This window comes from Glandiceps talaboti, chromosome 20 (assembly GCF_964340395.1).
Source record: "Glandiceps talaboti chromosome 20, keGlaTala1.1, whole genome shotgun sequence".
Lineage (NCBI taxonomy): Eukaryota > Metazoa > Hemichordata > Enteropneusta > Spengelidae > Glandiceps > Glandiceps talaboti.
In genome coordinates this window covers 1372162-1395809 of record NC_135568.1, presented here as the reverse complement: position 1 = coordinate 1395809, position 23648 = coordinate 1372162, and the positions used below count along the sequence as shown (strand labels likewise).

Sequence of the window (23648 nt, the reverse complement as noted above, 5' to 3'; positions counted from 1 at the left end):
GTATAAACTAGTGACCCATAGTGACCTCAATTTTCATAGAGGCACACTATTCAATTTCTATTTTCCCTAGGGTACTATTCATGTAGCATGGGAGTTCTATCAGTGATTGGCTTAGACCATGTCACATGGTATAAACTAGTGACCCATAGTGACCTCAATTTTCATAGAGGCACACTATTCAATTTCTATTTTCCCTAGGGTACTATTCATGTAGCATGGGAGTTCTATCAGTGATTGGCTTAGACCATGTCACATGGTATAAACTAGTGACCCATAGTGACCTCAATTTGCATAGAGGGACACTATTCAATTTCTATTTTCCCTAGGGTACTATTCATGTAGCATGGGAGTTCTATCAGTGATTTGCTTTGACTATGGAAAGAATTTGTGTTATATTATAAAACACTTATTGCATGGCCATATTTGGGCACTAATAGACATGATACTACCCCTTGTGTCATTAAATAGCAACTATTTCCCTTACTTTGAACCTCAGGAAATCGTTGCGTCAGTGCAGAAAGCTCATATCTGCTATGCAGTTGTATAGGCAGATACAACCTTACTGCACTGACGTTATGAAATAGTTGCTGCATAACAGACCTTGGGGTAATAAGAGTTATACTACATAGCCAGGCAATAAATGTATACCAGACAGATGTATTTATAATCCATATTAGTTAAGACTGTTGAGTAGAGTCTGAATTAAATCATTGTTTTGTTGTTGTCTTTATAGTTACATCCCGATTGTGAATTATTTGCCTCAGTCTGTACTGGAGAAAATAGTTATAGAAGAATTTCCTGATGAACCCATAGAAGAGGCATTAGAATTCAACCCAGACTTACAATTATGGTAAGGTCAAATTAGAATTCAACCCAGACTTACAAATATAGTAATGTCAAAATCAAATAATTATACATTATGTTGTAATTCAAACTATTATTTTCAGTCATAATATTCATTCTCTGCAGATAATAATTCAAATGTCCTGTAAATAAAGCTATATATAGTCACTGAAGGACAAATAATCTGTTTAAAACATCAAAAAGTGGAAGAGAAGAGAACTTTAGTATCAATGAACACTAACTCAGTTCTGATGTCCAGTAAATGAAGCTATATATATATAAATAGACTCAGTTCAGTCTGTAACAGTTTTACTCTTGTTGTGTTTGTAGGTTTGATATACATAACTTATTAGCATTACCAACTGATCTGACCAGCAGACATTTGATGACTAAATTATTAGAAAAGTATAAATCTGTGACAACGCAAGAGACAGAGGAAACTCCAGTACAAACACCATCACAAGAAGATATAAAGAGAACTTTATCTGATATTGCTGAATCAGAACCAGGTAATGTTTTAGTTTCATTGATAACCTGACTTGTAAGTTGTGCTCAGTGACAGTGATTTTAACATGCTTTACACAGTGCTCAGTGGGCAGGGAATATTGTCAACAATTTTTGTATTCAATGTTGGCTTCTCATTTCACTTCCATGTTGTTTACATCATGCTTTTTGTTTGTGACAGTGTGTTTTTTTTAAATTATCTTTTTTCTTGTCCATCTTTGTGCAATATTTCAACTTTATCACAACAAATTATAGTCAAGATGTAACTACATCATCGCACTGAAACAATTAATTTGAAATGGCGACATGTTTTACTCTTGTATGCTGTAAACTTCATTGAAACTAAAATATATTTTAATGAAAATTCTTGAAAAGACTCACAGATGTAAATCTAGTCTAAGATTCATTCCATCCTTGTAGTCATTTACAGCTGATTTCCTTAAATCTCAGTGAAACATTTCTCAAATGAAAATTTATCTGTGTTGGTAATCCAATGTATTGCATTAAACCATTATTGCAAACACAAACTTGAAAATTGTTATCTGAAATTTTGGACTGAATATTTCACTCTTATTCACCCATATTTAGAACATGTAACCTGATGGACATGTCAGGTGAACAAGGGGTCATAGGTGCTTGGAAGGTTGTATTGTCCTCTATCTCAATGATGGTTGGTCACAATTTTCAAGTTTGTGTTTAGAACAACAGACAGAATTTATTCCTTCACCATTTTAAACGTCAAACTTGACATGACACCATTCCTTTCCAGAAATCACCCTAAGCACAGAGCAAATGGACCAATTGACTGCACTGTCTGCATACTCACTGGATAGAATCACCAAGTCACCATCCAAGATAATAAGTACAGTCACCATTCCATCAACTACTGTTAGTAGACTTAGTACATCACTTGACACCATAGATAGCAGATTTACTGTTTCATCTACAAGTTCTGTCTATCTCATCATTAAAGATAGTGAACTTGACACTGTGGACAGTTTTGTACAAAGTAAGTATGAAGAGAACTTGACACTGTGGACAGTTTTGTTCAAAGTAAGTATGAGGTGAACTTGACACTGTGGACAGTTCTGTGCAAAGTAAGTATGAAGTGAACTTGACACTGGACAGTTCTGTACAAAGTAAGTATAAGGTGAACTTGACACTGGACAGTTCTGTACAAAGTAAGTATAAGGTGAACTTGACACTGTGGACAGTTCTGTACAAAGTAAGTATAAGGTGAACTTGACACTGGACAGTTCTGTGCAAAGTAAGTATGAGGTGAACTTGACACTGGACAGTTCTGTACAAAGTAAGTATGAGGTGAACTTGACACTGGACAGTTCTGTGCAAAGTAAGTATAAGGTGAACTTACCACTGTGGACAGTTTTGTGCAAAGTAAGTATGAGGTGAACTTGACACTGGACAGTTCTGTACAAAGTAAGGTGAACTTGACACTGGACAGTTGTGTGCAAAGTAAGTATAAGGTAATTCTTTTGTATTCATTTTGTATATTTGTATCATGTTTCTTTGAAAGTGTATCTTATTTTTGTTATCTGGTGATTCAAAAATATCTTTCATTCATTCATTCATTCATTCATTCATTCATTCATTCATTCATTCATTCATTCACTTGACACTGTGGTACTTTACAGTGAGAACATACTAAAGCTGAAGGTAAATTTTTTATGCAAAGTGTGTAGCAAGCAAAAAATATGTTTAACACTATGTAAAGAAATGCAATACTGTGGAATGTGTTTACCAAAAATGTGTAATTGCACCCAAGAGGATATGATTTTTGCGTCAAAGTTATATATTATAATAGTTAAAAAATAATACTTGATATGAAATGTAATGATTCTGTCTTGTACTTCCTAAAAGTACAGATTTTGTACGTCATTTGTTTATACTTTCTCAGTGGAAGATGAAGGAAAAGAAGACATTGTCAAAGAGGAGGAAGTAGTAGAAAAGGAGAAGAAAACACCCTGGCCAATAGCTCCTGATGGTAAGGAATTCATCTTTCAGATTGGCTGTTAACCCATATGCATGATTGGCTATTGGCTGATATGATTACTCACATGATTGTTTGCTGTAATCATGTGATTGGCCATTAACCCATAAGATCAATCAAATGTTTGTTTGCTTTAATCATGTGATTGGCTGGTGGCTGATATGATCAATCACATGATAGTGTGATTACACACTCAACTGAGCTATGTATAATTCTATGATCAGATAACTATTACTTTTTCTAATCACTTTCTCTTTCTTCACATCATTACAAGTTTGATACTTAGTGACAATTACATTTTGTGTTTCCTAGGTTACATCCCGAACTCTGTGATACGAGCACTAATGGGATACAAACCACCACCTATACAACCATTGCCAGTACCATGGAAATTAAAACCAGTAAGTAATATAAGGTTGACCAACTATACAACCATTGCCAGTACCATGGAAATTAAAACCAGTAAGTAATATAAGGTTGACCACCTATACAACCATTGCCAGTACCATGGAAATTAAAACCAGTAAGTAATATAAGGTTGACCACCTATACAACCATTGCCAGTACCATGGAAATTAAAACCAGTAAGTAATATAAGGTTGACCACCTATACAACCATTGCCAGTACCATGGAAATTAAAACCAGTAAGTAAAAATCCATCTTATTCAGAATTTTCCACTATATATTTTTTTTTTCAGGTCATATCTGCTGTGACTGTGACACCCACAGAAATTGAAGTACCATCCAAAACACCATCACCATTGGTAAGAATTCACATCAAATATATTAACAAGTAAACAAATGGATAAACTTATCAAACAATACCTTATTGAAGCAATTGAAAACAGAAAAGAGTTTGTTGAAACTAATATAGAATAGTTTAACGGTTAGATTTTATGGCAACTAACATTTGAAGCGTGTTTTTTTATTTTCGTTTTATCAATCTTCTCAATACTTTGGTTTATTTTGTTATGTTTGTTCCTGTGTATGTTTTTACTCGTCTTTTTTAGTAGTATCCATATTTTAATTTTCTGTTAGTGCTGCTCTTAACAATCTTAGTGAGCCCCTGGTACAAAAGGGATGCAATAAATAAATAAATAAATAAATATGTTTTGTTTTCACTAAAAAAGTAACGATTTAAAAAGACAGGCAACAGTGAAATAGTCCAATGAGTACATTTTGTAACTTTTTTCACAAGGTTTATTCTTAGTGTAAATTGTATTGTCTTTGGCTGACTTGAAAGCAATATATGGTGAATAGTATATTAAGAGTTGTCTAATTAGTAAAATATGTTCCTTTAAAGGCCTGAGATTCAATCCCAGGTTCTCATATCAGTGTTATCTTATCAGTGGAGTGTATTCTTGAATAGTATTATCTTTTTGTTCTGGACTGTACAAACTCTGCCAGACAACTGTTTTTCTCACCTGAATTTTCATCCTAATTTGAACTGGGCCTTTTAGAAGCAGTTCTTTTCAAATGAAAATTTTGTAAATTTAGCTTTCAGATGAACTATTTGAGATGGGTAACAGAGTCAAGTGAAAACTTTGTAAATTTAGTTTTCAGATGAGCCATTTGAGTGGGCATCGCTGTCATCCAGTGAAGTATGTCGTGAATCCGATATGGATGAAATGGATATGGAAGACACTGTTGTTGATCCATCGTTACCCATGGCAACCAGAAAGAAATCGATGTCCATGACAATGAAACAAAAAATGTTTAGGAAACTTTCCTTGAAACGTAAGTATGAACTTTATACATCATAGAGGGATTGTGGGTAATTGAACGTCAAGTGTCAAAGTGTATTTACTCTACTTTGATTGTGAATCTTTAAGTTTAAAGATATTTTTTTATAACTTTGACAAAAATAATATATGACTTGTACCATTTAATCCTCGTAATATGGCAAATGAATATCCAGTAAATGAAGGACTTTTTTATAAACTGGTTGGTAATATTTACATTTTTGAGCTCAATTTTTATTGTACAATAAAGTTTATAAACTGGCTGGTAATATTTACATTTTTGAGCTCAATTTTTATTGTACAATACATTTTATAAACTGGTTGGTAATATTTACATTTTTGAGCTCAATTTTTATTGTACAATACATTTTATAAACTGGTTGGTAATATTTACATTTTTGAGCTCAATTTTTATTGTACAATAAAGTTTATAAACTGGCTGGTAATATTTACATTTTTGAGCTCAGTTTTCATTGTACAATAAATTTATCATCAAATCTACAATGATGATAGCTAGAGGTTGAAAGTAACCAACGTATTTGTGAAATGAATTTGAAATATGACACTAACAGTCAACAGAGTCGTCCACGGCACAAAATGGCCGATTTTAGGTTTTAGAGTTTGCTTCTGTGGTTGTTATGTTTATGAAAACAAATAACACTAATTATGTCAAAGGTTTTTTTTCATTTTTTCTTTTTACAAATTTAGGCATTCAGAAAAAGTTTATACAAAAACAATTAGTCACATATTTAATGGGGAAAGAAAAACGGGTTGAAAACTAGACGTCCCAGACAATGATGTGTATGGCAGTTTGAATTTTCAACATTTGAATATATATTACCCACAATGCATTAGTGTTTTTAACAGACTATAACAGATGGACAAATGACACAATATTATGTAAATTACAATATTGACTCCATATTACCCACAATGCCCTAGTGTGTTTTTAACAGACTATAACAGATGGACAAATGACACAATATTATGTAAATTACAATATTGACTCCATATTACCCACAATGCCCTAGTGTGTTTTTAACAGACTATAACAGATGGACAAATGACACAATATTATGTAAATTACAATATTGACTCCATATTACCCACAATGCCCTAGTGTGTTTTTAACAGACTATAACAGATGGACAAATGACACAATATTATGTAAATTACAATATTGACTCCTTACATTGTACATGCCTTGTTACTTTGCAATGAAATCTTTGATAAAATCCCTCTACACCATTTTTATTATCCAGCTGTTTCTGAAGGTATATCTGTTCCAAGATGGAGAAAAGTTGAAGTAAGTACAACCTATGTCGGTATGAATTCCAATATCAATATTGTCTGAAAGTTTGTGAATACATACAAAGAAAGATATAAAGTAGAAAGAGTACCTTGTGAATTCTATATTTAATAAAAACATAGATGTTAATACCACTATCCTAATTACAAATTTTGATCGGTTCCTGTACAAGTGGACAGTTGCTGAAATTTAATTTCATTGGCAAGAACTCTAAATAAAATAGATTTTTATAAAGATTTGTTTATTTTTTTCTTATTGAAGGAAGAAGAGGAAGAGGAAACAGAGGAGATAGAAGAAACTGTTGAAGAGGTTAGAATTAAATACATTCATTGGAGCTGTGTATTGTTTAATGACAATTCAATACTTTGTTAAGTGTACATTTTATAGGGTGTTTACATGTATTGATATACATGTTCTCCATCAAGTTTAAGTTTCCAGGATGTTTAGAAATATAAACAATAACATTATACAAGTAACAGTGCTTTGAAATTGTATTGTATTGTATTGTATTGTATTATATTGTATTGTATTGTATTGTATTGTGTTGTATTGTATTGTACTGTACTATATTGTATTGTACTGTACTGCATTGTATTGTATTGTATTGTATTATACTGTACTGTATTGTACTGAATTGTATTGTATTGTGTTTTGTTTGTTTTGTTTTGTATTGTATTGTTTTGCTTTCTTTTCACTACTGTATGAATAATAAACGTAGTTACAGACACTACAGTTACAATTATAGTGAAGGACTTAACAAATAACTTTAACAGAGCTAATAAGAGGAATGAAAATGATAAACTCTGTTCAAAATATAAATCAAGACAGATATTCAGTCATCTCAAATTATATAGAATAGTAGATTTTTGGTCATAATGTTAACAATATTGTTGTGTGTCTTTATTCCAGGAAGTAATCCCTCCACTATTGATAAAAATTTCTACATCACCATGGTTTCCAGCAAATGAAAAAGTCACCAAAGCTAATGTAGTGAGAGTTCTCAGTAAGTGTTAATTGTTTTAATACATATGATAATTTGTCGAAAGTAAAGACGAGAGAAATTAAGTTTGCACAGTACTACATATTAAAGTTGAAACAAGCTTTTATGATAAAAGACATTGAAAATGCAAAATTCAATCTGTGTGGAATTTAGATGAAAAACCTTTACATTAAACTTTTCCAGGCAAGTGATGACATTTGTCCTGGAGTCTATCTACATGTACTAGATGTATCTAATCTAGCTTGTCATATATGGGATTATGTTAATTTGTAAGTCAGTAATTACAAATCAATTAACAACCGTTGACAGAATGGCCACCTGTCTATAATGGCCATGATTCATGTTCATCCCATGTGTGGCTGCTATACGGTTTGACTGTACATGCATGTTCTTGAATGTCTTTATACAATGTTGGACCCAGGCACTGCAGTAGCAGGGCACCTGCCGTCAAGTTTGTGAAGGCCAATCCTGTTATCAACATTCTGTAAATAACTTGCCTTTTAGCCTTAGTACATAAAGTAATCGTGATGTCCTGTATAGTTTTATCAGTTCCTGTTTGTGTTAATTTCACTACCACATTTCCTGCAAACATTCCATGTATTGTACAGTAAGTGTATGTGATCAATAACTCCAGGGTCAAGATATAAAGTAGCTAGGCTTTGAGAATTAACACTCATTATTTATTAATCCATAAGTTACAAAGTGATCTATTCTTAATGTAATAGACACCTGTCTTTAACTCATTACAGTTGACCTATTGGGCAAAGTTACTGCATTTCAATATCGGGGAGTCTGTCAAGCACTTCTAGATATATACAGGTGAGTTCTCTTTACCGTACAGTCACCCATTTTAAGCATAAAAATTATAAATGATAGTCGTAAAAACAGTTCAACTTAGGCTACAGGTTAGGTCTTTTACAGTATATTATATAGAAACTCCCTTCCAACATAGGGTTGTCTGTCAAGTACTTTTAGACATTTAGAGATCTATCAGAGAAAGTTACTCAACTTTAAAAATGCAAACTTTGTTACTTTGCAATTAGGCTCTTTTAAGAACTTACAGATAAGTTTATGCGAGAAAATAGCTTCATTTGAACACAGAATAGTCAGTTTGGGGGAGGGGGGGGGAACACATCTAGACATTCACTGATGATTTCTATTTGTGTTTTAGACTTAAATGATCCATCACACTTAAATTTAACTCTCCTGCCAAGATTGATTCAAGACATTGCCTCAAGTAACTCTTAGTATTTATATGAACCTTAGTCTTTGTTAAGTTCTTAGATATGTTCTCACTTTCATTGACATGGAGTCTGTTGTCTTTCTACTATAGAAGACCATAATTTACAACAAATCATGAACTTTAAGTACCAATTCAGACTTTACTTTCTGTCTTTTTTAACAGTTTTCCCATATTTGTAATCAAACTAGTAACTTTGATTTCCCTGTGCTATGAGATCATCCTTGAAAAAGTCAAAAGATCAAATCGTAACTTACAGCACGATAGAACTAAAAGTGATTAATTATTAATAAATGACATTAGGTAATTGATACATTGTTCAATTTATACTGCAATGATCGATTTGGACTACACAAAGTTAGCTACTTAGCTCTAACCTCTTAATTTGTTAATACAGGCCATGGTTTCAATCCTAGGTTCTTCCATTTAGATGTTATTCCCCAATATTTTTTCTTCGTTCAGTCAAGATAAATACTTGTGACCTAAGGGGCCTCTGTCACTATGAGTCTAGCGACTCGTAGTGGCAACCCTTAGGTCATGATATTTTTTGCTGGCTGAATGAAGAAAAATATTGGAGAATAACAACATTAATACCACCACCATTAATATCAAAGAAAGATTGGGGAAAATAATATCAATTTTGAATGTTTTGACTCATATTTTGAACACAACAGAACCAGTGATGTAGACACATGTTGTTGTGACATAGACACATGTTGTCGTGACATAGAACGACCAGAGTATATATTCTATATTTTTTGCTTGTGCATGGTATAGTAAGTGTTATTTTAACAGTGATGACGTAAGGATTACATATGATTATTCTAATTTGTTCTGGACCTACTTTTTCTATAATTCTGTCAGAAAAATGTTTTTTACACCTAGATTTGAATTCTAATCCTAACTGGACTTCCAAGTTTCATTTCCCAAAATTTTGAAATATTTTCAAAAGAAACTGGTAAGATCAGTTGGAATTAGAATCACTTTTTTTTTTTTTTTTTTTGGCTGCACAATTGATCAGAAATGTTTGGAAGTTTACATAAAAAATGTGTTTTGTATCCAATGTTGGTGTAAGTTAGATTATTATGACTATATGGAAATGTACATATAACCATTGTATTATAGACCAGAGTCACATGTGGGTAAAAACTGGAATAGCACACTGATTCATAAAAGAACTGATACTATTTCTTAAAACAGAGAGTTGGGTTTGAATGAGGAAGAACTTGAGATGGTGATCCAAAAATTGACGTCACAACTACAACACAGTAACGCTATGGTCCGTGTTAATTCAGTCAAAACACTTGGTGAACTTGGACTTGACAGAAAAAAAGTGATTATGGGATTATTACCACTACTTATGGATGATATGGTAAGTAACAGCCATAATGGTAAGTAACAGCCATAATGGTAAGTAACAGCCATAATGGTAAGTACTGGTAACAGCCATAATGGTAAGTAACAGCCATAATGGTAAGTAGCAGCCATAATGGTAAGTAACAGCCATAATGGTAAGTAACAGCCATAATGGTAAGTAACAGCCATAATGGTAAGTAACAGCCATAATGGTAAGTAACAGCCATAATGGTAAGTAACAGCCATAATGGTAAGTAACAGCCATAATTTTAAATGTGATTATAATATGGTAAGTAACAGCCATAATGGTAAGTAACAGCCATAATGGTAAGTAACAGCCATAATGGTAAGTAACAGCCATAATGGTAAGTAACAGCCATAATTCTAAATGTGATTATAATATGGTAAATAGCACACACGTAAATAACATCTTTTAGTTTTTGTCCCTATGAACTCAAATAAACCGTTTTGTGTTTGAATCTTCTTTGTGTGATCCGACAGTTATGTTAATTTGTGTTGACAGTCATATAAAATAGTATCATTTATAAGTTTGCAGGCTATCATAACAGTGTCTGTATATTGTTTTGCATCAGACATAAAACACATTGTGCTGTTTAATTGAAACTCTAAAAACTTTCTGGCATATCATGAAATAACATGGTGTCGAGTGTGTCAAAAATAAGAATGTCCAAATCATTGCAGATTTATATTTAGTCTTTATTTGTCAACACAGGACAGTGTCCGAGATGAAGCCACTGCCACACTTACTAAATTAACTGGAATTCATGACAAAGAAGGATTGGCCCAGCTGTTGGTAGATTTAGGAATTCTACAACCATATATGTACACCAATAATGATGTAAGTTGATGATCACTTTTACTGAACTATCTTAATTACTGATAGCATTGTACGGTATCTTTGTATGTAGTAGTTCATGTCAAGTAAAATAATATATGACAGAACCATGTGACATGTGAGTACAAGTGATGTTAGACTCTCTTACAGTCCGAGGAGCTTCGCCTAACACATCAACAATATGTTAGCTCTATGTGATCGATGAGGGCGCACAGTACAGGGCTAGGGATGCTGGGATACTAGTATACGAGTACAATTATGCAGTAGATATATACAAAACAACCCAGGTTTTAGCTATTTATGCAAAGCTTCGAGGACTGTGAGAGAGTCTAAAGTAAGGAATACTTGGGATGCTTGCATGAGTATTTGTGGTGTTTGCAGCTGTACTTTCCTGTGCATAGCGAGTAACATTACAGTAGAAATGCCTCAAGTATCAGTGCAAATACATCTGAGAATCCATACCTGCACTCACATTGCATGATATTCTCACTGTTATTATTATTTCATACATGTATGTTTGACAAATTTCCAGAAAAATGATATTGTGCTATCATGTGATTTTGTCTATAAAGGAATGTCCTTGCACTCATTTGCATATCATTTGCATACAGGTATGCAATAATGTTTATGGTTAATGCATACCACTGGTATGAACACATTCAATGTGGTGTGGTGTAAGTGATCACTGGTACATATGTAAATTAAAACTGTATAAACACACTAATTTTCTTGTTCTTGTTATCAATGACAAAAGTATTCTGTGATCAGTGAGGTTTATAGTCAGGTTAGTTCAACATCTACACATTGTCTTGAAGTGTTACTGTACAAACACTTTGATGCAGTGGTTGCCATAGTTACACACTATTTACTGTACAAACACTTTGATATAGTGGTTGCCATAGTTACACTGTGAAGTACATCATGTGTCATTGTTTTGGGATCTCGGTCCACTTTAGGTTAGTATAACTCTACACATTGTCCTGAAGTGTTACTGTACAAACACTTTGATATAGTGGTTGCCATAGTTACACTGCAAAGTACATCATCTGTCATTGTTTTAGGATCTCAGTCCACTTTAGGTTAGTATATTTATATTTATATTTATTGATTACACGTAACAAAACCCTGGGGATTTGTTAAAGGTACAAAAAAAAATAAGATTAGAAAAAAAAAGAATCATAATAATAACACTTATAGGCTTTTCAAAAGTAACATTACACATCATAATAAAGACTACAAAACAAAACAAACAACAACAAAAACTATTCAACGAGTTGAAACATAATATTAATGAAAAAACAATAATGAAGGGTAATTAGACATTTCAAATTATATATTATAAGTATTTTGTAGGTGGTGCTCCCTTTTTATATTACTCAGTTTGATATATTTTCCAAGTGCGATAATTAGATTTTTGTTGCTCATTATTTCTTTAAATTGTTGTTCTTCTGTCAAGTTTCTGTAATTATTAATATGTTTAGCAGCTTCACTAAAAAGGTCATGCCTGAGTAAATTATACAGGGGACACTGTAATATAAAGTGTTTTTCATCCTCTACAAGGGTTGAGTTGCATATTTTACATAATCTGTTTTTAGCTGGTATTTTGTGATGACGACCCTTTTCAATTTCAAGTTTGTGATCACTTAGTCTGAATTTACAGATTATTGATCGCAATTCTGGGTTATTTAATTTTTCTAGATAAGGTTCAAGCTTAAAATCTAATTTAATGAGTTTGTATGTTCTGAGTTTGCAGTTATTATTTCCATTTTCCTCTCTGTTATTTAAGCTGTTTTTCCACTGTGAGATGAAGCTTGCTTGTTGCTGATGTTCAATGTTGATCATTTGCTGTGTTTTTATTTTTTTACTGATTTCATTGATTTGTAATTGATTTATATCACTATTAGGTAGGTACAAAGTTGCGGATTTGTACCAGTTTGTCTTTTTTTCTTTGTTGAAACTGAAAGCTTCTCGTAATATGTTGTTTTTTGTATTCATTACATGGACGAGATATTTTATCGCTTGTTTTTTCACAAATATATCTAATGGAAGTATAACGTCTACACATTGTCCTGAAGTGTTACTGTACAAACACTTTGATATAGTGGTTGCCATAGTTACACTGCAAAGTACATCATCTGTCATTGTTTTGGGATCTCAGTCCACTTTAGGTTAGTATAAGATCTAAACATTGTCTTGAAGTGTTACTATACAAACACTTTGATGCAACAGTTGTCATAGATACACACTATTTACTGTACAAATACTTTGATGCAGTGGTTGTCATAGTTACCGTCACACACAGTATTTTGATACTGTACAAACACTTTGATGCAGTGGTTGTCATAGTTACACACAGTATTTACTGTACAAACACATTGATGCAGTGGTTGCCATAGTTACACACACTTTTCACTGTACAAACACTTTGACGCAGTGGTTTCCCTGATCAACTACAACTATTTTACATGGTTCATCATCTGTAACAGCTATTCCGGTTGGATACTTCAACCCATCATTATCACAATCAATTCGACATACAAACTGACCAGTGATGTCAAACTTCTGTACTCGGTGATCATCACCTACATACACATATCTATCTTTCTCAATAGCCACTCCTCTTGGAGTAGTCAAAAGACCATCTTTATCACCACGACGACCAAACGAATATAAAAATTCCCCATCCTGGCTGAATACCTGTATGCGATGATTGTCACTGTCTGCAACAAACACTCTTCCTGTACTGTCGACTGCTAAGAACCATGGGCAATCAAATTTGGCCTGACCTTTACCCTTTGACCCAAATGACCTAAGGTGATTGCCATATTGGGTATATATTTGGATGCATTCTCCACCTGGATCTGTCACATATACTTTATTGTCTACAGGACTGACTGCAACACCGTACGGATCTCTCAGTTCATTTTGTCCAAAACATCTGATGAAGTGTCCATTTTCATCATTGACAATTATTTGCTTGGTGCTGTCATCGACACTGTAGTATAAATTCGTCTTTGATACAGCAATGTCACATGGTCTGTACGGTTCCATAAAGTTTGTGAACTTCAAGATTTTCTTAAATCTACCGTTTATAGTTGTCATTTGTAATCTGTTGTTGCCTATCTCTGCCGTAACAATGTCTCCATTTACATTCAAAGCTACACCATATGGATGACTGTATTGGCCTTCTTTGTTACCATGGTTACCTATGATTTTCACCAACCCTTTAATGACAGGAATGATGACAGGACAGTGTGGTATTGGTTCATTTCCGATTGTCATGGTTACTTGGTATTTACCATCCATCTGTCCATACACTATCACTTTGTGTGTACCATCTTTGTTGTCTGTTACTTCAATGTCTTCCCATGATCCATCAGGTTTCTTGACCTTGGCTTTGACTTCTTGTCTGGGAATGACTTGTTTTCCTTTGGAATCTCTGGTTGTGATCCGTAGATTTACAGACTCACCTTTCAGGAGTTGTTTAGGAATGTTTTCAACTGTGCATTGTGCTAGGCAGACATCTTGTGGTTTTAACAGTCTTCCTAGAATTACACATTTACTTGAAGTAGACGGTTGAAATTCTATCATTTTATACTGCTGTGGTTGCATGGTTTCCATGGTAACAACTTCATTGATCCGAGTTGTTGCTTCCTTCTGAGTAGTGAGAAGTTCAAGAGCATTCACGTTCTGTATCTGATTCAATATCTGTAGATATATCAGTGAATTCCTGACTTCACCATGTTTTAATTCTAACTCATCAATATTCACTTCCGTACATATTACTTCCCTCTCATATTCCTTGTTTAACTCCTCCACTAATCTCGCCTCTTCCTTCCTTATTTTATCAATCATTTCATTTCCTTTGATTCTCACTTTTGCCTCTTCTTCTCTCCACTGATTTTTTAGTCGACAGTATTTCTGTTTAGTTTGGGTTTTATTCTTGTCAATTTCCTGTTCTTTCACTTTCAATTCATCACTCATGTCGTTCAACTCTTTGTGATATTCCTCTGTGACATTGTCCAAGTCTCTGTGGACGTGTTCTGGTATACAGTGATCAAATTTAGTACAGACTGCACAGACAGATATCTGACAAGTGTCACAGTAGAATTGGAGCTCATTGTTGGGATGGGTGCGGCAGTGTACAATGGGTTGCACAGAGCAAAGTTTGTTGACTTTTGCACCCTTATACTCATCAATAGAGAGAATACAATGTGATTGAATACCAGGAATATTTCTATGTATTTCAATACATTTATCACAACCAAACTGTGGACAGTCTACACACCTGTGAGTGGCTATAGTCACTTGACATCCATCACACATAATATAGGGTCCATCTGACATCTCTGCCTGGATATCGCATGGAAATGTAGGCAATCCAGGTTCCTCTGACATCTCTGCCTGGATATCATATGGAAATGTAGGCAATCCAGGTTCCTCTGACATCTCTGCCTGGATATCACATGGAAATGTAGGCAATCCAGGTTCCTCTGATATCTATTCCTGGATATCATATGGAAATGTAGGCAATCCAGGTTCCTCTGACATCTCTGCCTGGATATCACATGGAAATGTAGGCAATCCAGGTTCCTCTGACATCTCTTCCTGGATATCACATGAAAATGTAGGCAATCCAGCTATATAGCCTTCATTTCTTCACACAGCTCTTACAAAAGGATCATTCTCAAACTGCTCCAAACACAATGGTTGCTTAATTAAAGCCTGTCCTAGCTTGACTAATTTAAATAGCACGTCAAGAGAACTGCTAGCTTTGTTAATATTTGCTGTGATATATTGAACAGCTGCAGTTAATGACTATACATTGTACATTGTGCATTTTAAAGAGACTCAATGACTGTAAACATAGGGGGACCTTTCACTTAAAGTAGGTCACATTTTTGTATTGCCATGTTTTGTTGATAGAGATGGTAGTAGCCATCATTCGACTGTACTGACTGTAACTGTGTCATCACCTCACAAAATCATTACCTTGGTATCTCTGACATAATTCTCATATAAGTTTGAAAGTGAATTAAAGCAAAGAAATAGAGCAATGTGAAAGGTGTTATGCGTTTGTTGAGTCTCAGATTTGTTATTTTGTTGTAATCAGAGTAGGCAATGAATAAATGATGTCCTGTATATAACCCATATTTAGGTTATTGACTCCAGTTGCTAGCACAACTTGATAGGCTGTCTGTAATTATATCAGGCTCTGTGTGTGTGTCTAAACATCGTAAAGTAAGCACTTCCTTCATTATGGTGGATGGTAAAAGTTTATATTAATTAATATTATTTAATTTCAATTGATTAATTATTAGTTGATTAATTATTAATTATTACATTTGTTTGTTTTTTTGTTTCTAAATCGCTAGACAGTAGGTCATATTTTCTCTAATTTTAATAATGTATGTATTTAGTTTTACCGTCAATGCTGCTCCTAACATACTTAGTGATCCCCTGATACAACATTACATACATACATACAGTACATACATACTGGTGATTACCTGCACTGGCGATAGTGTGCGCACACTAGTGGTGTTATGACATACGTACTGGTGATTACCTGCACTGGAGCTAGTGTGCGGACACTAGTGGTATTATGACATACGTACTGGTGATTACTTTAATATTTGATGGTGATATTTTCATGGCTGTCTAAATGAAGAGTCATTCAAAATAAAGGCGACCATAACCCCATTGTTTCCTCTCTTTTACAGCTGTATTAATTTCTTTACTTTAAAATCTTTTGCTGTAAAGTCAATAAACTGTATCAAAATAAAATAAGTATATTATTACATATGTACTAGAGAATACTTGCACTGGTGTGCACACATACTAGTGGTATTTTCACTGCAGTGCAATACTGATTATTGCATAACTGCATGCAAATGATATGCAACAGAGGACGCGATACAGTGCTGTATGATTTTTATGGAAATTTGCCATTTCAGATAAGCAAATGTAATAATATATAACAGAACCCCATGATGTGAGTTCCAGTGTGAGTATACTCAGGGGTATTTGCACTCATGCTAATTGCTTTGTTTTCTGCTGCACTTTCACGAGTGTACTGAGTGAAAGTACAGGCACAGAGAACACTGCAAGCACTTGAGCAAATATCGTGAGTAATATGCCACACTATGCAGTTCTGATATATTATCACTCATACCAACCTTTCATGTCTTTTACTGTAACAGAGGGAAGTCATCGAGGAGCTGGCTGAGAGGTATCAAACAAGGTACATAGATGACAGTGAAGAAATGACAGAATCTTTCAGAAGAAAACCAAGTGGTTTTAGTTTAGATGATCTTGTCAATGTTGACACTGATTCCAGGAAGCCGTCATTATTAGAATTATGGGTAGCTAACACAAGACCAGGACTTAGACCAGATGACGAAGACCTAAGTAAGGTGAGACATCATAGATATGGATTGCATATTAATTACTTCATTTGCATAATCTGGTTGATAAATTATTAGTATATTGTAGTGTACTCATGGGTTGTCAGTGGCCGAGCAGTTAGCTATGCCTCTTACATCTACATTGTGGGTTTGAAACCTGCCAAGTGTCGGCAGGGTTTGATTAAAAATTAACCAGGTCTGTATGTAAGAAGGGTGATGCTCAGTTTGACCCTGCTGAACAATGCAGATTTTCCCCGGTACTCCAGTTTCCTCATGCTTCTTTAACATTAGGGCACCAGGGCACTGTTTTGTGGCGACCATTCAACAAATTTCCAAATTTATTTGTAATAATAATAATAAAAATTGTTGACTTTACATAGGAATATATAGAAGAAGGACTGACTGAAACTAGTATCGTCACGGATGACTTTAGTCCCTGGGAGCATATAATTAAACAACGCAGAAGTGAACAATTTGTGAAACAATCCAAAAGAGTTCAGTTCAAAGCCAGTTCTTCGTCTCAGATGGTAGATGAAGATATCTCATTGGATACATGGAATCAAATGACAGCTGCTGCTCAGAGAAATTTTTTCCAGACCTCGAGAGTCAAACATCGGGAAGTTCACCAGGATGTCAGGGATGGCTACATGGAAAGGCTTCTCCAGGAAAAGGACAATGTTGCTGCAGCCATGGAAAAACGACTCAAACAACACAGAGATCGATATAAAGTTATGATGATGAAACGTAAAAAAGATAAACAAAAACTGTTCCTTCCTAATAAAAGTGGCTTGTATAAGTATTATTATAAATGTTCTAAGGTGGAGACAAAATATTATACTAAAGGAAGCAGACATAATTATGGTAGCGTGGATGGTGAAATCAATAGTCAATATCAACCTATTCATACCAAAGAAGGTAAACTTGTGAAGAGTCCTCGTACTGGAAATAACTTGACTTTTGTACTCGATGAAGAGTGGAAATACCAGAATATTGAAGGCAGTGGTTTATTCACAGACACTGATTCAGGTATTCACTCTGAAAAAGTCACATCAACAAGACAAAGTGTAAAACAAGATGAAGATGAAACTGTTGATAGCCAAGTTGACGAAAGTTCACAAAAACTTGATAGCAGAAGTCATTTGACACAAAGACTCATGAAAGGAAAGGTAAGAAGGTATTACACATTTGTTAAACGCCAATATTGGATGTATGAAAATTTAGGTATAAAAACAGTTATCTGGTAGAGTTATAGTCTTTAAGATACAGAAATTGACACAAATAATCCCAGATGATGTAGTGCTAATAGCAAACAATCATAAGGAACGTACTACAAACTCTTTTACAAATAGCAGCTGATTTTGCAGTGAAATGGAGACCACACTTCAGGCAGCACTCGTGTCTGTACTACTAGTCTGTAAGATATGACATTCATGCCACACTATCAGCCAGCACTCATCGTCTGTACTACTAGTCTGTAAGATATGACATTCATGCCATGCTATCAGCCAGCACTCATCGTCTGTACTACTAGTCTGTAAGATATGACATTCATGCCACACTATCAGCCAGCACTCATCGTCTGTACTACTAGTCTGTAAGATATGACATTCATGCCATGCTATCAGCCAGCACTCACATCTGTACTATCACCCTTAGGTACATGTAATTAGTGGAGGAAAGTAAAGTTAAATTGTGAATGTCAATTAGTGCAGTCCACTAAGAGTTACATGCACACCATTGTCTACCATACAAGTACTGTAAATTGTCTTTGTTTTCATTGTCCAACAAGGTTACACAAAGTGTGATTAAAATTTCACACATTTGCATTTGTTTTACTGATAATTTTGATCCAGGATATAGTGATATTCTATGAAAATGTTATTTTGGTCAAAATTATGGCAAATAGTGATCCAAATTTTCATAAATACAACAATTTTTGTAACAGTTTTTGAGTGGACAAACAAGCAGGTGATTACAAGAGGCTGCTGAATGACGTGAATGTTAAATATGCTAATTAGGTTGTTTTGAAGGTGAAATGACATCATTTCAGAGTTATTGAATAGATACCTCAAGAGCTTTTCAAAACAAGAACAGATTACTGGTGGGCTTTTGAAAGTAATTGACAATTACACATCTAAAAGAGCACTTTTGTTGGCATTGACACATCAACAAGGTGTCTGTGTTACATCATGAATTGTTCAGTTACGATATGTGTTGTTGTTGATCTAACTTTATAAATCTCACCAGCTCAAACCAAGGGTAGCGTACGGTAAGTATGTACAGTCATTGTGTAGGCTGTCTTCAATCCCCAACATTTACCAGGTAATTCCTTACCCTCAATAGCATTCTAATACCAGTTATATTGTCAGTACATATACTTTACAGATTTTCAGTCAAACCTCTGTGTATTTTATTTGTTTAACTCTCACTATGGTAACAACTAGTTTATACCTTGATAATGTATTCAGCAATGACATTCAATGTGAAAAGTGAAAATTTTTGCTTCTAAAAGTAAAATCTCAACATAGAGTGCAGTTATAAATTATCGATACAAGCCAAAGTGTCCATTAAGTATGTGGATGGATTATCATGCAGTTTGAATAGTTAGAAATACCGGCTCAGAATGTGAGAGTTGCTGGTTCAAGCCTCACTGCTGCAGTTTGAATAATTAGAAATACCGACCGGAATGTGAGAGTGGAATGTGAGAGTGGAAATGTTATACAGATTTTGTAGCAAAGAATTTCTTATATTGTGAAGTAATCATGTTTTATATGTCTATTTCAGATCAAAGATGGCCGACTTCAACATCTACATAGAATGTACACATCAACTGAAATAAGTCTAGGTGATTCTGGTGTTGGTTGTCCATCAGAGATTTCTAGTGTTAAGATAGATACAGCAACTGTAGCATCAACTGAGATGCCACCTATCAAGAGAACAGGTCAGTCTTACATGGAAACATAATTAGCAATCATTTTAAGACAAAATTAAATGAATTTATTATAAGTAAATCTTAATACAGCAGCTAAATAACAATGAGTGACCTGTAATTTTCATAGTTAATGAATTTCTGTTCCAAAATTGAGTTTTTGAAAAAAATTCTCAAAAATCTGACGTTGTATCAACTAATTATTACAGAGAATTGGAAAGAGCTGTTTAAGAGACCAACAGCACAGCAACGAAAACAATTCTATGAGGAAAGAAAAACTTGCAAACAAAGACGAGAGATGACTCTACCACCCTTAGTCTATCTACATGATGATGATCTTACTGATGGTGTGGCTGGACAGAGACTACTCAAGAAAATGTCAGTGAAAGATAGAAAGAAACAGGCTATGGAAAGAGAAATGCAATGGCATACCATAGAATCTGTACCAGCAAAACTGTGTGTTCACACCAATGGAGAGTAAGTAAAGATAATGGATTTTTGGCTCTCCTCAGGGAGTGCTACTTAAAAGTAGATTCCATGCATCCATGCATCAATCTGTAATGAGTCATTTCACTGACATGCAATGTCCAATTTCTATATGCAGCACATAAATTTAGACACCCCACCCCCACCCCCACCCCCAACCTCATATACATACACACACCCTCTATAGTCACTTGGTGTTCTAAAACCCTAGCAATATTATTGGTTAATGTGTAAATGAACATATACCAGATACAAACAATAAAAAGATTCAAATATTTTTTGTCAATAGGAGTAGTGGTACATGTAACTTTGGAGTGTTGAACATGAGCTGGACTACTGGCAGTCCACGTTACCATGACGTCACCAAAAGTCAATATAATCACCAACATGCAATAAATCAGACATTACCCCAGAGAAAGAGAGATACTAGAACTTATAATTTACCACCGTCAGAGATGGTGTTGAACAGATTACATCAATATTGGCAAACAAGGAGGTAAGTGTTTGAAAAAGATATCACAACAACCTCACATAAACAAGGTCAGAGTTCAGAGTTCAGAGTTCAGATCTTATTTTTGATTTTTCAGCGAGTAGACAGACTCTAATCGTTTCTTTTGAATTATTTTTCCATCTAGAATTGTTCGTTGAATACCAAAGATTTCTTCTACATGTATACCTTACCTACCTGCCTACATAATTAGTGTAAAAATCCCTCCAATACCTCTTTACTGATAATTTGACATCTTTCTTTGTATCACTCACAGGAGGACTAATAACTTGTCTGCATTGTCAACACTAAATTCTGACTTTCAATGGAAGAGTGATGTTGCCATAGTGATACCAACAGCTGAAGCAGATCAGAGTTTACCACCGATAAATAATATCAACAATAAACAATCAGAGAACAAGGTCAGTGGTCTAGGTTTACAGAATCTTTTACTTGTAAGGAAAACAAATTGGTCCATATTTGACAACTTACAAAATATGTGTTTCACCACTGAGGGCGCAAGTGATCTAGCTTCACTAAACAGTTCTTGTTTGCCGGTAGCACCAGTGAATAAGTTCTTGTAAAAATTAGAAAAATAAGTATTCTATCAATAAGCCTTTGAACAGAAAATATATATTATATACCCTGGTCATTCTTCGTCATGACAACCCTTGTCTGTGTCACTGGTTGTATGGTGCTTGAAACACAAACCAAAATGTTCCAAATTATTTTCCCCAGTTTTCCAAATGTGCTTGAAGAGGTAAAATAACATTATTTTTCCTAATTCAACCAGAAACTACTCATAAAATAGACCCAAGTGGTTGTCACTACTTCTTTAGTGACTCATAGTGACAAGGCCCCTTAGGTCACTTGCATTTTCCTTGGCTTAACAAAAAAAAAATATTTGGGAAATAATATAAAGAGATACATTTCCAACGACATCAACCTTCACTCAGTAAGTAGTACAAATATTACATTTGCTAAGATGATAATTATCTGCCCTGCTCTGATTGGCCAGATTACCATGCAGTTCTCATGCATATATGCCCATATTAGGGTAGTAATGCTCTACTGTGCTGTCATTCATTTCTTGACATACTTTGATTGACAGGCTGACAAACGGACATCTCCCCTCAAGCTACCAAAGGTGAAATCTGAAGATAAAACTACCACTAGAGGGTGCTATAATGCTCAACGTGACACAGATGAAGGGCTGCCTGAAGTATCATCAGAAATGTTACAGTACCATACAACTCAGATGATGCTACCACAGAAGGTCTAGGCAAAGAACTATCAATGACAAAATATAAACATTTCTTGGTATCTGTACATTTGATTTATTCATAAATTTATATTCCAAACAATCACTGTAGAAAATAATGTATTAATAAAGATTATCTGACTGATCCAAAGAGTTCATAATGTGTTTTCTTTGTATGTTTTTTTTTTGATAAGTTAAATAATCAAAAAATACTTGCACCTGACTCACTCACATTTCTATATAAACATACACATAAATATTTCATCCTTTGTTAGAGTGTATGAAAATAAAACTATTAGATCCCTTTCTAAACTATTAGATCCCTTTCTAGAAATAGATTGGCAACACATCACCCAGAAATACATTTCAACTCGTCACCCAACAGAAATCACATCTCAGTTTAGTAAATGAGAATTATATTAATTTTATCAACTGTTAAGTAGTGACTAACTAAATCATAAAGTTTCTCCAAATTATTGCATATGATTTGTAAAACTTCTAACTGTATACCTCGTCTGAGAGGATGGATTATATTGTCATCATCAAAGTGACTTTATTATCTACACATGTTATCAAAGTGACTTTATTATCTACACATGTTAATTTCACATCTAGGTATAGAGAACTTCAAACATTTTGAAAAAAAAACCTTCCTAATAAGTATGAATAGTGATATTTATACACTGCTTCATAAAGTATCTCCATTAGGATACAGTTCAATAACCCCTTTCAAATTTGCAAGCCCAGTGTCAGACTCATGTATGTTAACACTGGGCATGGAGATATCTCCCCTTAATAATAATAGCGCATGCAGCGGCAGTGAAGCTGACGCATAGCGACTCAATGACTAGTACGCATACGCGTTGTATATACTATGTGAAAAAAGATTGGTGGTTCTCCCAGGGATGCATAGCGGTGCACACTGACTACGCATGCTCCTTCCATATATACTACATGAATTTTACTACGTGCATTCTCCACGCGCGTGCTACCGTATCATCATATACATCGCCATGCATTGCAATATTGTATTAGTAGGCCTGTTGGCACGATTATCGTAACATTGTAGTGAGTATCGAGGCATCACTGTAAATCAAGTGTACGAACCCGTACCCTGGCCCAGGCAGCCAGTCACAAGTGAATCTACCCTGCGCGAGCTTATGGGCTTTGCCTAGTTATGATATTACCTCCACACACTGGACTAGTATAATACCATAGT

The 23648-nt window shown here is 34.4% G+C and overlaps 2 protein-coding genes across 2 annotated transcripts in view; both read left to right on the top strand.

The window, feature by feature from the left end:
* The window catches only part of LOC144450945 (WD repeat-containing protein 87-like), a 32162-nt gene extending 23574 nt beyond the window's left edge, over positions 1-8588 (top strand). Inside the window, exons 19-30 of the mRNA XM_078141705.1 lie at positions 734-850; positions 1174-1352; positions 2117-2356; positions 3263-3349; positions 3668-3756; positions 4055-4120; positions 4913-5093; positions 6361-6404; positions 6669-6716; positions 7317-7410; positions 8157-8226; positions 8579-8588. Coding sequence (XP_077997831.1) covers positions 734-850; positions 1174-1352; positions 2117-2356; positions 3263-3349; positions 3668-3756; positions 4055-4120; positions 4913-5093; positions 6361-6404; positions 6669-6716; positions 7317-7410; positions 8157-8226; positions 8579-8588 — 1225 coding nt within the window. The remainder of the gene's footprint in view (positions 1-733; positions 851-1173; positions 1353-2116; positions 2357-3262; positions 3350-3667; positions 3757-4054; positions 4121-4912; positions 5094-6360; positions 6405-6668; positions 6717-7316; positions 7411-8156; positions 8227-8578) is intronic.
* A 1273-nt stretch (positions 8589-9861) lies between these two features.
* On the top strand, positions 9862-22491 carry LOC144450843 (uncharacterized). The gene is made up of 9 exons (XM_078141583.1): positions 9862-10019; positions 10737-10862; positions 17063-17275; positions 17647-18432; positions 20051-20207; positions 20405-20672; positions 20971-21177; positions 21446-21590; positions 22280-22491. The coding sequence occupies exons 1-9, from the start codon at positions 9879-9881 to the stop codon at positions 22448-22450; spliced, it is 2214 nt and encodes a 737-aa protein (XP_077997709.1). The 5' UTR covers positions 9862-9878; the 3' UTR covers positions 22451-22491.
* The last annotated feature ends 1157 nt before the right edge of the window (positions 22492-23648 follow it).

Coding starts and splice junctions, on each gene's coding strand:
- LOC144450843 (XM_078141583.1), top strand. CDS start 9,879: ATGGTGATCCAAAAATTGACGTCACAACTACAACACAGTAACGCTATG. Junction 10,863..17,062: donor ATATGTACACCAATAATGAT/GTAAGTTGATGA, acceptor TTACTGTAACAG/AGGGAAGTCATCGAGGAGCT. Junction 21,178..21,445: donor CAATATTGGCAAACAAGGAG/GTAAGTGTTTGA, acceptor TATCACTCACAG/GAGGACTAATAACTTGTCTG.